General features: G+C 41.0%; 1 protein-coding gene across 20 annotated transcripts in view; it reads left to right on the top strand.

Moving 5' to 3' along the window:
• Window positions 1-12,145, top strand: part of DLGAP1 (DLG associated protein 1) — an 833,306-nt gene that overhangs the window by 572,387 nt on the left and 248,774 nt on the right. For all 20 annotated transcript variants that reach the window (XM_049698295.1, XM_033439361.2, XM_004275937.3 and 17 more), the window contains one exon: window positions 6,781-6,995. In XM_049698295.1, the coding sequence (XP_049554252.1) occupies window positions 6,781-6,995 (215 nt within the window). The remainder of the gene's footprint in view (window positions 1-6,780; window positions 6,996-12,145) is intronic.

The following is a 12,145-nucleotide window of genomic DNA, read 5'->3' as shown; positions in this document are numbered from 1 at the left end:
ATAAAATGACAATTGTTACTCCTAAAACCACCAAGATCTAAATACGAAGAAAAAACATCCCTGGACTGTGTATGGCAGACCCCTCCCAGCTTGGGCGCGGTGTCACTCTGACCTAGCTACTAACGTCTCTGGACTTCAGTTTCTTTATTTGATAAACTGAGATTATAATATTTACTCTTCCTATCCTTCAAGGCGGTTGTAAACATCATGAGACAATTGTGTAAACTTATGTTTTGGGCCAAAGCATGACATAGCTGAATGCTAACTGTTATTAATCTGGTCACTAAGGAATACAAACATTAAGTTCTATAATTGCTATCCCAGAATACATCCATTCGTGTTCTTATTTTTGCACGTATTCTTTAAAAAGCTGTTTGATAGATTCCTGAGCTCCATATTTCTCACGTTTTAGCATCTTTGATATTGGAATGTATCATTTAATCTATGGAGTGTCAGAGCTTAATTGGTGGTGTTTCTTTCTTAGTGGTACAAAAATGTATTGAGGAGTTTATGTTGGTATCTTGGATTCGGTAAAATGCGACATTTGGAGTTCAGGGGAAAGCTGAGGAAGTGTAAAAGTGGGGTACCTTGTCTATTCAGAATAGAATAGAAATCCTATTAGCCAAGAGGGGAGTAGGATAACCTCCCCCTGCCCCCACCAAAAATAAAAAATTAGCAAAGAGTTTGAGACATTCAGACAGAAGGAATTACCTTGAATCATGCCACTTTAAGGTTCCCTATGGGAAACCTTTTATAGATATATAAAATATATATAATATACATTATATTATATGTTATAAATTACATATATTATAAATAGAAATATATAATAATATATTTTATTTATATTTTCATATAGATGAGATTTTTCTATTTTTACGTAGGGTTACATATATATATTCCCTTTGCTTTTATATCTTTATACTAGAATATCTACTTTAATGACTAGAAGGATGTTAGTTAAAACACCACTGCTTTTTAATCCCAAGATATTTATAGCTTGCCATACTTGAAAAGTAGCCACGAGGAGACAGATCTGTAACATTTATTCTCAGATTTTTAATGGTGCTTTGAAGTTCACAAGCTATATTCACACACATTATCTCTATTCATTATACATCTATTATCATCCCCATTTTATAGATGGAAAAATTGAATCAAAGAGGTGAAGTGACTCATTCCAGGTCACACACAGTGAGTGAATGCAAAATTGTTGTTGGAATTAATTAGTTCTTCTTTTCCAGCCTCTCCCCACCACAGTGACTAAGCGCTGCACAGAGCAGACACTTCGTGCAGCCCAGCACCTCCCTGACCACCACAGGCTGTTGGCCTTAACCGTCCTCAGACATCTGGAATGCATAGGTCTTGAGTCAAGGTTTCTAAAAGAAAAATAGCTTCTCCAAATACAAAAATATCTCCCATGGAGTTTTCCTTTTCCTTAAGATTTCTGCTTTATGAACAAAAAGGAGTCATTTGAGATTTGATCACTGGGAAGCCAGGCCAGCTTCAGCTGGCCCAAGGAAGCAGGCTCCCCCCTCGGTCCTACAGAATAGAGATGAGTCCCCGGGACGGAGAATGTAGAGTATTTCCTGATGGGCCAGTCTCACTTAAAAATGATGGGCGTAGGCAGTATATTAGAAATTTAAGTTTTTGCTTAATATATGTCAATTATTTCTGCCCCTCCATTATCAAAGAAATTGAAAGCAAGGCATGAGAGTCTTCTTGGAAAGCGAACGTCACCCACCATGAGGGAGCATCTGTGTGCCGAGTGCAGAACTCCCATAAAACAGACCTTTATTGAGCTCTTCCTGTGTGCTCGTGGTCATTACCTCATTTAATCCATGTATAACTTTATGGGGTAGGAAACACACAAGGAAACTGAGGCACAGAGAATTTAATTAATGAGTCCATGGAGGTCCCTATTTAGTGGTCCAGCAGAAACCCAAACCTGGACAAGCTGGTTGCAGAGCCCAAGCCCCTAACCCTTCAGCAGTACGGCTTCCCCCAGTTTCAGCAAGCTTACTGAGCCATTGGAGAGATGACACAAAGACACAGAAAACAAGTCATATATATAAATGCCATTGTAGGATTATGCAACTTAAGTACTAGAAAGAATCTGTGGATCAGGTTAGGGTCCATACCGTCTCCATCACAACCATACAACTCTGCCCTTCTAATTTAAAAGCAGCCACAGTCAATACGTAATGAGTGGGCATGACTGTGTGCCAATAAAACTTTATTTACAAATGCAGATGGCAAGCTGGATTTCACCCGTGAGCTACAGTTGGCTGACCCCTTATGTAGATGGTACATGCTATAGATTTCATAAAGGAGTTGGATTTAGGCTGGAGCAGTTGGAGGGAGCTTTGGGATTGCTGAGTTCCGCTTGAAGGAAGATTTGAGATGGGTTTACAAGAGCCTGTGTGACCTGGTCCCACCTCCCCAGCCTCTCCTGGCATTTCCCTCTTGGTCAGGACTCTCCCGCCACAATGGCGTCTTCTTCCTAGGCTTCAGTTACACACAAAGCTTATCCCTACTCTAGAGACTTCGCACTGGCTGATCCTTCTGCCTGGAAGCACTTCCCCAGCTCTCCTCCAGGTTGGCTCCTTTGGTCGGAACTGATCTCCTCGTAGATGTTACCTCTTCCCAGTGGCTTCACTGAGGAACACGTTAAAGGAGTTCTCCTCCAACCCCTTTGTCACATCACCCCATCTTATTTTCCTAATGGCATTTATGGTTTCTGAAATCGTCTTGTTCATTTATGGGTATACTTGTCTATCATCCATCTCTTCCTGCTCTCCTTCTGCAATGTAAGCTCCACAACTTGGGATCAACGTTTGTACGGTTCACTGCCTGCACATTCCCAGCACCCAGACCATGGCTTGAAAATGAACAAGCAAAAAATACTTGCAGAGACACCGCTTTGGGAAAGCAGGTGTTTTCCTTACTTGCTGCAAGTAATAAATCCTGCCTTCTCTGGAAAAAAGAAAAAAAACCTTGCAAAAGTGAAGGAAGAAGGGAGGCAGACAAGGAGAGAGGCAAAGAGGGAGACAGAAAATGTAAGCATGCCACCATTAGGTGGTATTAATTTTCTCTTTTTGCATTAGGATGGCCCATCATTCAGTGCCCATGACACTATTTCAACTAAGACAGCATCTTCATCCTGTAATTAGAGGATGATAGCACCTGGTTATGGTCCTTCCTTGTCAAAGATAGGTCTTTTTACTCCTGAACCATGACATATGGTTTAAGTTATAGCCTGGCTATCCCCAAAATAGAAAAATGCACACTAATCCTCATCTTTTTCTCTCAAAAATAAAGTTCTCCACTGGAGTTTCATGCTTAAACATACGCATTAAAAAACAAATAGTCCTCTTTTTCTCTAACCCATACTGTTGTTAAACCCTAAGCTTTATTAGACTGATTTTATTGCTGTTTCTTTAACGTTTACTGGGTCTAACCGCCCCACGAAGCTCGTGAAGGCAAGCAGGACATCTGGCTTGCCTGCCATCAACAGGTGCCCAGGCTGCTCCTTTATCTGCTCCAGCCTCCCTTTCTTACAAAGACTTCCGTTCCCCTAACCACTAGGACCAGTAATAGGAAGGTTTTCTCAGACAGCTGCAAGGTTAGTTTTTTCTTTGGATTTGCCTAAATCTTTTCTCTCTGTGCAACTGACACAGAAAGACACAGCAACCTTGACTAGATCACAATAGTAGCTGCAGCACATGACTCTCCTTTCTTTTCAATGGAAAGGGAGTAACATTTCATGCCCTGGCCCCTAAACAAACTGGTATGCTTTCCTTGAAAACAATGTAACCAACCACTGCCTCCTCTTTTGCTTTCAAATTTAAGAGACATAATAAAAACTGTGGCTCAAATTATAGCGACTTTGCTGGCCCTTATTGTTCAGCAGCAGTATTTTTCTTCTCCAAAGTCTTGAGGTTCTGTTTCTTTACATTTTTCCTGGAGCTAATTTCTGTATTATTTTACATGTAATTTATTGTAGGCTACCTTTCAGTGTAGGAATAATGTATTGATTTTTAAAACCCATTCCAAAGCAAATCACTTCCATAAACTTCTTAGCTGATATCATTTGAAAAATATGTTTAATTGAAACATATACACATTAAATACTTCCCAGCTGGTTCCCTTAGCAACAGTTGCAGCCTGTTTCTAGTATAAGACCAAGTTTCTACCATAAACTAACTTTGAAAAAAACAAAACACCTAAACAAAAATTTGCCATGTTTTGTTTCATAAGCATTATGAGCTTATAAGTTGTCATTGGTCTCTGACGTAGTTCAGAGAACGACACTTATGAGCTGTGCATCAGTACTGAGAAATGGCAAGCATTGGCTGCCTCCTCCGTGACCCTCAGCTGTACCAACTTAATTTATGAGATGTAATTACTGAGCCAATAATGAGGTTCTGAGTATGATCATATCTTTGCAGTGACTCACCTGCCAATGGAAGGAAAACAAGACTGTTCTCAGCATTTATAATTTCCCTAAGAAGTCTCCCTGTTGCTATGGTGATGTGGATGGGTTTTTAGCTAAAAAAGCAAAAACTCTACATTGCTACTACCATAATTAATAAATGGCAAATGGATCAGACGTGATGGATGACAAAGGTGTCATGGGACTATAGTTGTTCAGTTCTGTAGGTGCCACAAGATCATACAGAGAGAGACAGCATCAAATATGGTCATGGCAAGACCCCAGGAGCTGCTGGGCTGGAACTCTGCCCCTTTGTAGCTGGGACGTTGGGCGAGTTACATAACCTCAGGTTCCTCATTTGTAAAATGGGGATAATAATAGTGCCCTTAGCTGTGTGGATCAAATGAGTTAACCTGTATAAAGCCTTTAGAACAGTGCCTGCACATAGGAAGCATGATTTAAGAGTTTGTTAAATAAAATAAGCTGTATAGTGAAGCTTAACCAAACTTCATTGGTAGTTTTCAGCATTAGAACCTACAAACCACTGTTTTCAGGTCCAGGAATAGTAGCATCTCTTCAGTCTGATGTTTCTAGATATACGTTTTCAAATTATATAGATACATGTATAAATTAAGGGGGAAAGCATAGTGCTTTCAGTGGAACGTCTGTCCTCAGTTCCTAGAACCGATAATGTTTAAAAATCTGTGTCTACTCTGTGTGTGTATCATTGTGGACAGTTAACACTTTAGATTTAAAATGTGTATGTTATTAATCATAAATCTTAGATTGACTAAACACTCGTCTTTGAGTTAAAATGCTTTGGACCCCAGTGCTGCCATTTATTAGTTATGTGTTCTTTGGCAAATTTCTTAAGCTCTCTGAGCTTCTGCTTCTCCTCCGAGAAATACAGAAAAATACACGGAGTTGTTGTATCGATGAAACAAGATCGTATAAGCAAATTTCTTAGCCCAGTTAAATGTTAATAATGAAACATGGCATCATTTAATGGATAATCAGTGAATAGTTAGCATGAAAACAGTCAATACCTTTTTACCTTCTCAGTGCAAACCTGGCCAGTTCTCAGGAGTCCTTCCTGGATCCTCCTTCCCTATCACCATTACTGATAACTCCTGTTCCTAGTGTCTCCTTAGTGCATAGTCCATCTACAGCACCACATCTGAAACTTGCTAACACGTTGACTTGGAACTGTTGCCAAATTTTTGTATGCTCTGTCTTCTCACCTCTGTTGAGGCCAAGAACCAGCCTCCCCATTTTCTGGTCTCTTTTCATTAAGCCCTGTGCAGCGTGCTGTGCACAGTACGTAGGATGTTTGTTACTTCTTAATGGATACAAAGAGTGGCCATTATTGTGCATTTCTTTTACCAAATGGAGGAGATATGAGACCCTAGGTTGGGTCCATGTTGAACTGGGGAATCTAAGAACTGAAAATAAGGTCAGAAAGAAGCCCTCTGTAGCACACTGTGGTGCCCTGCTGAACTCAAAGGAAATGACTGTAGAAAGAAAAACGAACAGCGTGCTGAGAACGTTGTCTTGAGGGGTCCCCACAATTAGGGACTTGCAGCAGGATCCAGCAAAGCTAGAGGGAAAGAACAATCCAGATAAGTAGTGGGTAACTCAGGTAAGTAGAGTAACCAGAAAGCCAAAAGGGGAGAGACTCTTAAGAGGTGTTTTGAGTGTGTGTGTGTGTGTGTGTGTGTGTGTGTGTGTGTGTGTGTGTGTGTGTGTGTGTGTGTGTGTGTGTGAAGAGGCCAAGAAAAATTTCAATTAAGAAAGTGCCGCTAGCTTTTATGAGGAGATCATTGGAAACCTTCAAAGAGTGTTTCGAGCACTCTATGGAAGCTGAATTCAAATTAAGAGGATTCAGAAAGAATCGGTGCTTGGGGAGCGAATGCATCTGGTGTAGACCACTGGTTTAGGAGGAAGCACTATGGATACAATATGCTAGAGATGGAAGACTCAGGGAAGGTGAAGGAGAAACCTTCCTGAATTTTAAATAACAACTAAAAACAAACCATTGAAAAGCTCAAATAAAACCGCTTTCCACTGGCACCCGTATGCCTGACAATCATTTTCAGCGTGAGAAAACGGAGAAGTGAATCAAATGGTTATACTTTTTCCCAGTACCCAGGTTCTTTCAAAGCTTGAGACATAGATGTGCATGTATTCAAAATATTTTCAGACCAATTATGGTAAAACACTATGGTTGAAAAGTTAATGCCTAAAGTTTTACATAATTACCCGTATTACCCATATTCACAGTCAGGAAAGAAAAGAAGAAGATAGACTTGTATAAAGCATGAACTGTCTGTTTTGTATCTGCATAGGTCCCTCAGGATGAATGGACAGGGTACACCCCTCGAGGTAAAGATGATGAAATTCCCTGCCGCAGAATGCGGAGCGGCAGTTACATCAAGGCCATGGGAGATGAAGACAGCGGGGACTCGGACACCAGCCCCAAGCCTTCTCCCAAAGTTGCTGCGCGAAGGGAAAGCTATCTCAAGGCTACTCAGCCATCCCTTACAGAACTCACCACACTCAAGTAAGTGTTTCCCACGCTCTACTTCCGGTAGCCCGGCCCCCTGTATCATCACCTACGATCCATTCTTGCCACTTCTAGCGTAAATGGGGCAGAAAACACCCCACAGATGGAGCACTGTGAGGTATTGAATGTTCTATTGATTTTGACCTTGGGTCTGACTCATACATCCCAGTGCCTTCAAAGACACAGGCATCCAGCTGCGCCCTGCATAGAGCATAAGCTGAACCCCCAACCTTCCAAAAGAGTTTGCAACGATCCAGAATGGCCTCTAAAAAGAATTAAGATTTCTGACCAATGAGGATATCTGTGTATCCCCACTCTTAGATGTTGTTTAGCCACTAAATCTATGGGGCAATGCTTCCTTAAAAAACTCTTGAATTTTTCAGATGATTGAGTAATAAAATAGAGTAGATTATCTTGGAGAAGGTTATAGAATGTGGCTATGCTTAAAAATGGGGTAATATGTGAAAATTCTTGACAGATGGTTTTAAACTTGGACACTCGATGCATATTATAATTTGTAAGACCTTAAAAATTTTTGTTTGTTTTGAAAAATATGGTTCTAAATAGTCCTTACTTCAGTGTGTGCTATTTGTAAACAGAGAACAGCATTACAAAAGAAACTACTGAAACTGATTATTGTAAGGCCTGATTTAATTGTTAATATTATTTCTGGAGAGCAAATCAGAGCCTTGGAACAGATCATCGTGGGGAACATCATTTGGACTAAAAAAAGTATTATGGGTAATTAGTATTCTTAAGTGCCTTTGATTCCATATTTTGAGGAAATACATATTACTATCCGTGCATTTATATGGCATTACAAAATAAAATATTAAAAGGCAAAGTAAATAAAACAGAAAAAAGACCAAATCCATCAGATTGAGGAGAAGAAACTAGATTATTAAAACCCAGAATACTAAAAAACAGCTGACTTCTATCATGGAAATGTATTCAAATAGCAAACTATCAATATATTATATTTTAAAGAAGTGACAGAGAGGGTCTCCTCATGAACTTTTTTTCAGAGGATCGTGTGGAACCACTGTGGGTCATTTCAAGGAAAAATGAATACCAGTGACATTAGTAAACCAACCCAAGAAAAGCAGCTCTTTCTTTCCTTCGGCTTCTGGTTACCCTTCCTCTTTGCCTTTATTACTGCAGGTGATAGTTTCCTAGTGTTGCCATGACCAAGTACCATGAACTTGAAAGAGTACAGATTTATTATCTCACAGTTCTGGAAGCTGGAAGTCTGAAATCAAGGTATTGTCAGGGCCACGCTCCTTCTGAACCTGGAAAGAATAATCCCTCGTTGCCTCTTCCTAGCTTCTGGCTGTGTCCGGCCACCCTTGGCTCGCAACTACGGCACTTTGATTTCCGCCTCTGTCGTCACCTGGCCTTCTACTTTCCGTGTCTTCGCGCGGTTGTCTTCTTATGACGTCAGTCATATTGGATCAATAATGACCTCGTTTTTAACTTGATTAAATCTGCAAAGACCCTATTTCCAGACAAGGTCATGTTCACAGGTATTAAATTTAGGACTTTGACATATCAGTGTGGGAAATACTATGTAACCCCTAACCCTGCCACACAAGGTAACAGTTGATCACAGAAATGGAAAGTACAATCGGGTCTTCATTGCACTGTGGCACCCCTCACAGAGGCTCAGAAAAGAACTGAGCCAGTCTGAAAAGAACTGGATTTGTAATAATGGCAGTGGGCCGAGGTGGTATGAAAATTGGGGGGGGCCAAGGAACCTTCTGGGAAGTATCTTCTGTGAACTTTAGAATATCTCTCCCCTAGAGGCAATTAAAGGTAGTCACAGCCGTGGTGTTAACTGACATCTTCTAGAAGATGCAAAAAACTGGGGATGCTTTGGGCAAGAAATTCTCTTGGACCCTCAAGATCTCAGTATCCTCAAATGCAAACCGAGCAGTGGGATTCTGCAACTTCCAGAGTCCCTTCCACCCCCTTTATATCCCATTCATTTACCTGTTGGGATGCACGTCACATCAGATGCATGACGCTTTGGGCTGTGGGGGATGAGATACAATGAGTCCTGCTGCTCGAGTCCTACCAGGGCCGAGGAGAACAGAAAAGAGCAGAGCCACAGGGGAGGGTGCGGGGAGTGCTCTAAGGAGGCTGAGGACAGGGGAGGTGCAGAAATCAGCTTTCACCATTGAGTCGTGGACCCATCTCCTTATTAGCTTCAGGGCTGTGGGGAATCTGCTCTGAAGTCACTGGAACGCTTTCATTTTCCTCCCACCTGACGTTATCTTCCTTTCATGTCCTGGAGCCTGTTTTTACAACCATCCTATATATTTTTTTTTTACTGTTCAGAAGTTTGAAGAGCAGAAAAAGGTGAACACACAGATAGTAGCTAAACTGATGGTAGAAAGGTCAGGTACCTGAGTATTAGTGACTGTGCTTTTCTTCCTCCAAACCTATGGAAATTCCAAATGGTACCCAATTTACTAGGGGACACCTACTACACTGAAAAACGTTTTTTCTTTTCTAAGGATGGAGTTTCACCAAACCATCTCTGTCACCCTCTGTTCTTCAGTAGGCAAGACAACAGCTCACCGTCATTCAAACACGCCTTTCTTCCCTGTGCTACCATCACCTCCCCCAGACTTATTTGTCATAGTCTGTTTGTCTCCATTCATTTCTCCCTCATCTGCTCTAGGAGCTCCCTTTCCCCTTACGGTCCACATATTAAGCTTCCATCATACTCAACAACATAGGTGTCTCAGTGATGTCTAGTTTAATGAGATTTCAAGAGGTACACAAGGGAAAAAGGGGGAATACACTAGGAAAGCAAAAATTCGGACATGACATAACTCATCATCCATTCTTTTCTTTCTTGACGATGTTTTGACTGGAGCTCATTATTTTTCTAGTTCGAAGCATTCCATCCCTCATAAGAAAAAAGATCCCCATATCCTGGAATTCTAGTTCCCCAAAAAAGAAAACTATATTTTTGTTCCTACTTCTTTGACATTTAAGTCCATTTTTTTTCCTCCTTCCTCCTCAGCAATTCACAGCTTTAGGGCTGAATCATAGCCATGAACCAAGATAACTAAAATTAGCCAAGTGAGATGGGGCAAACATTTTGTTTGAGGTTTTCAACTCCCATCTTCTCTCAGGAATGTTGGAGAAGAGGCACTCCTACACTTTCTTACATTGTTTTTCTTCTTTCTTTTCTGTTTTCCAAAGGCATCTTGAGACCTTATTTCTGAGGCTAGTTTTCTTCAGCTACTTAATGTCAATGATTGTGTCTTCAGGTAGCTAAGGCCTAAGGTCAGTGGAACATTCTGGAGTCAGAAGGAGTCTTGAGACAATGAACTCCATCTTTGGGCTGCAAAACTTCTGTAGCTGCTCTCTGGGGACCGTTATCCCTCCCACTCCCTTCTCTTCTCCCACAGATAGTAACAAATCCCTTCCCCTCACTGCTAGCTTTTCCTTCTTTCTTCATTATTAACGAACAACGAATTTGAAATGGCATATCACCCGAGAATATTAGTATTTTCAAAAAGAACTTCTGAATGTTTAATAATAAATTCTCAGGCAAGTAGGAGAGAGGTTTGGAGGCCCAAGTTCCCTCAAAGCAGGTCACCACAGCTTGGCTCTGATGAGGGATTTAAGTCTTTGACTTGGATTTGCTATAATATGCTATTTATTCTGGAAAGGAGACTCCTGTCTGCTTCCATGATTAGTTAAAGCCATGTTCAAATCCCATCGTGGACTTTTATTCAATAGACTGTAAAAAGAACTTTTAAAAAATGATGTTAAGTGAGCTGTCATGTAAAAGATTCTAAAGTTAAATTCAAATAAATGTCCATTATCCTAAGCAAATAACACTTTAAATCTCTTCGTAGTTCTTTATCCCTTCATCCAAGCAGTAAGAAAAAATTTCTCCTGGAAGAAATAGTCAGCCTCTGATATTATAGACTTTGAAACGCCTCTGAAATCGGTGAGATGGGCCCCAGGCTTTTGTGCATGCTTGGCTCTGGAGAGGACCCGTCAGAGCTCCCAGCAATGTGGATAATGTATCTAACAAAAGGCTTCAGGAATATTTATTTTCAATCCTAAATGCTAATTTATTTTCAGGATGGTTAATCCTCGAAATCATCATTCTTTTTCTAATCCTGAAACTTTTTAAAAAAATAAATAGCTCTGTGGCTTTTGGCAACTGGTTTGATGTCTCTGAGTCCCACCAACCCCCTCCCAAATTAAATGAGAGTCTCACGCTCTTAGCTTGGATGGTGCCACTTAGATTACTCCCTCTCAGCCCCACCCCAGCCCCGTGCAGACAGCATTAGCTGATCCCAGAATTAATGGATCCCAGCACCCTCCCAACTGAGTACAGACTGGGCCTCGGATCCCTTCTCAACACAGAGCTTCAACCACACTTCTCATTGACCAGCCATGACACAAGGTGCTATCCCTCGTCTACATGGTCTCTGAGGAAACTTTCAGCACTAACGTGTATAATTATAAGGATGAAGCACAAAGCACTGGCAGTTCACAGTCTGAAGACAAAAGAAGGTAGTATTGGTAAATGAAATAATTTGAGAAGAGACAGATGGGGTTGTTCTCCTTCAGCTTTAATTCTGGAGATTTAAAATGAGTCAGTTCTACATCAGGAACCCAAAACTGTAGCCTCTTGCTAGAGTGTCTTGTTTTGCTTATCTATGTAGAAGTTTCCTTCTCCCTTTTGTCTCTCTAGACACACTACGTCCTCTGCTATTTCTTCACATTCCACATGCCCCTCCCACCCACCTACAGCTTCCTGTATTCCTTCTCTTCCCAGAAAAAGGAGGGGGCACGGGCTATGAAGATGGAAGCACAGCGATTTTTTTTTTCCTAAGGATGTGAACCATATTGAAGAACGTAGCCACGTACATCTTTCCTTCTTTGTCTTAAGTGGAGGGAAATGCCTGTTTTCCTTTGTTGTCTGTTTTCCCCAAATGCTTTGATATTCCGCTCCTGTCCCTCAGTAACTGTAACATGTAGCAGCAGATGCCCCTTCCAATGGGAGGACGAACAGACTAGCATAACCCAACACTACAAAATTGTGAGTTTACGTCCTCTGTGACATAAACTCAGGATAGTTTCCCATCTTTCCCAACCATAACACTGTCTTCTTA

The sequence above is a fragment of the Orcinus orca genome, chromosome 15 (genome assembly GCF_937001465.1).
Source record: "Orcinus orca chromosome 15, mOrcOrc1.1, whole genome shotgun sequence".
NCBI classification, from domain to species: domain Eukaryota; kingdom Metazoa; phylum Chordata; class Mammalia; order Artiodactyla; family Delphinidae; genus Orcinus; species Orcinus orca.
Note: the sequence above shows the minus strand (reverse complement) of the source record. Positions and strands in the feature narration are given on the sequence as shown.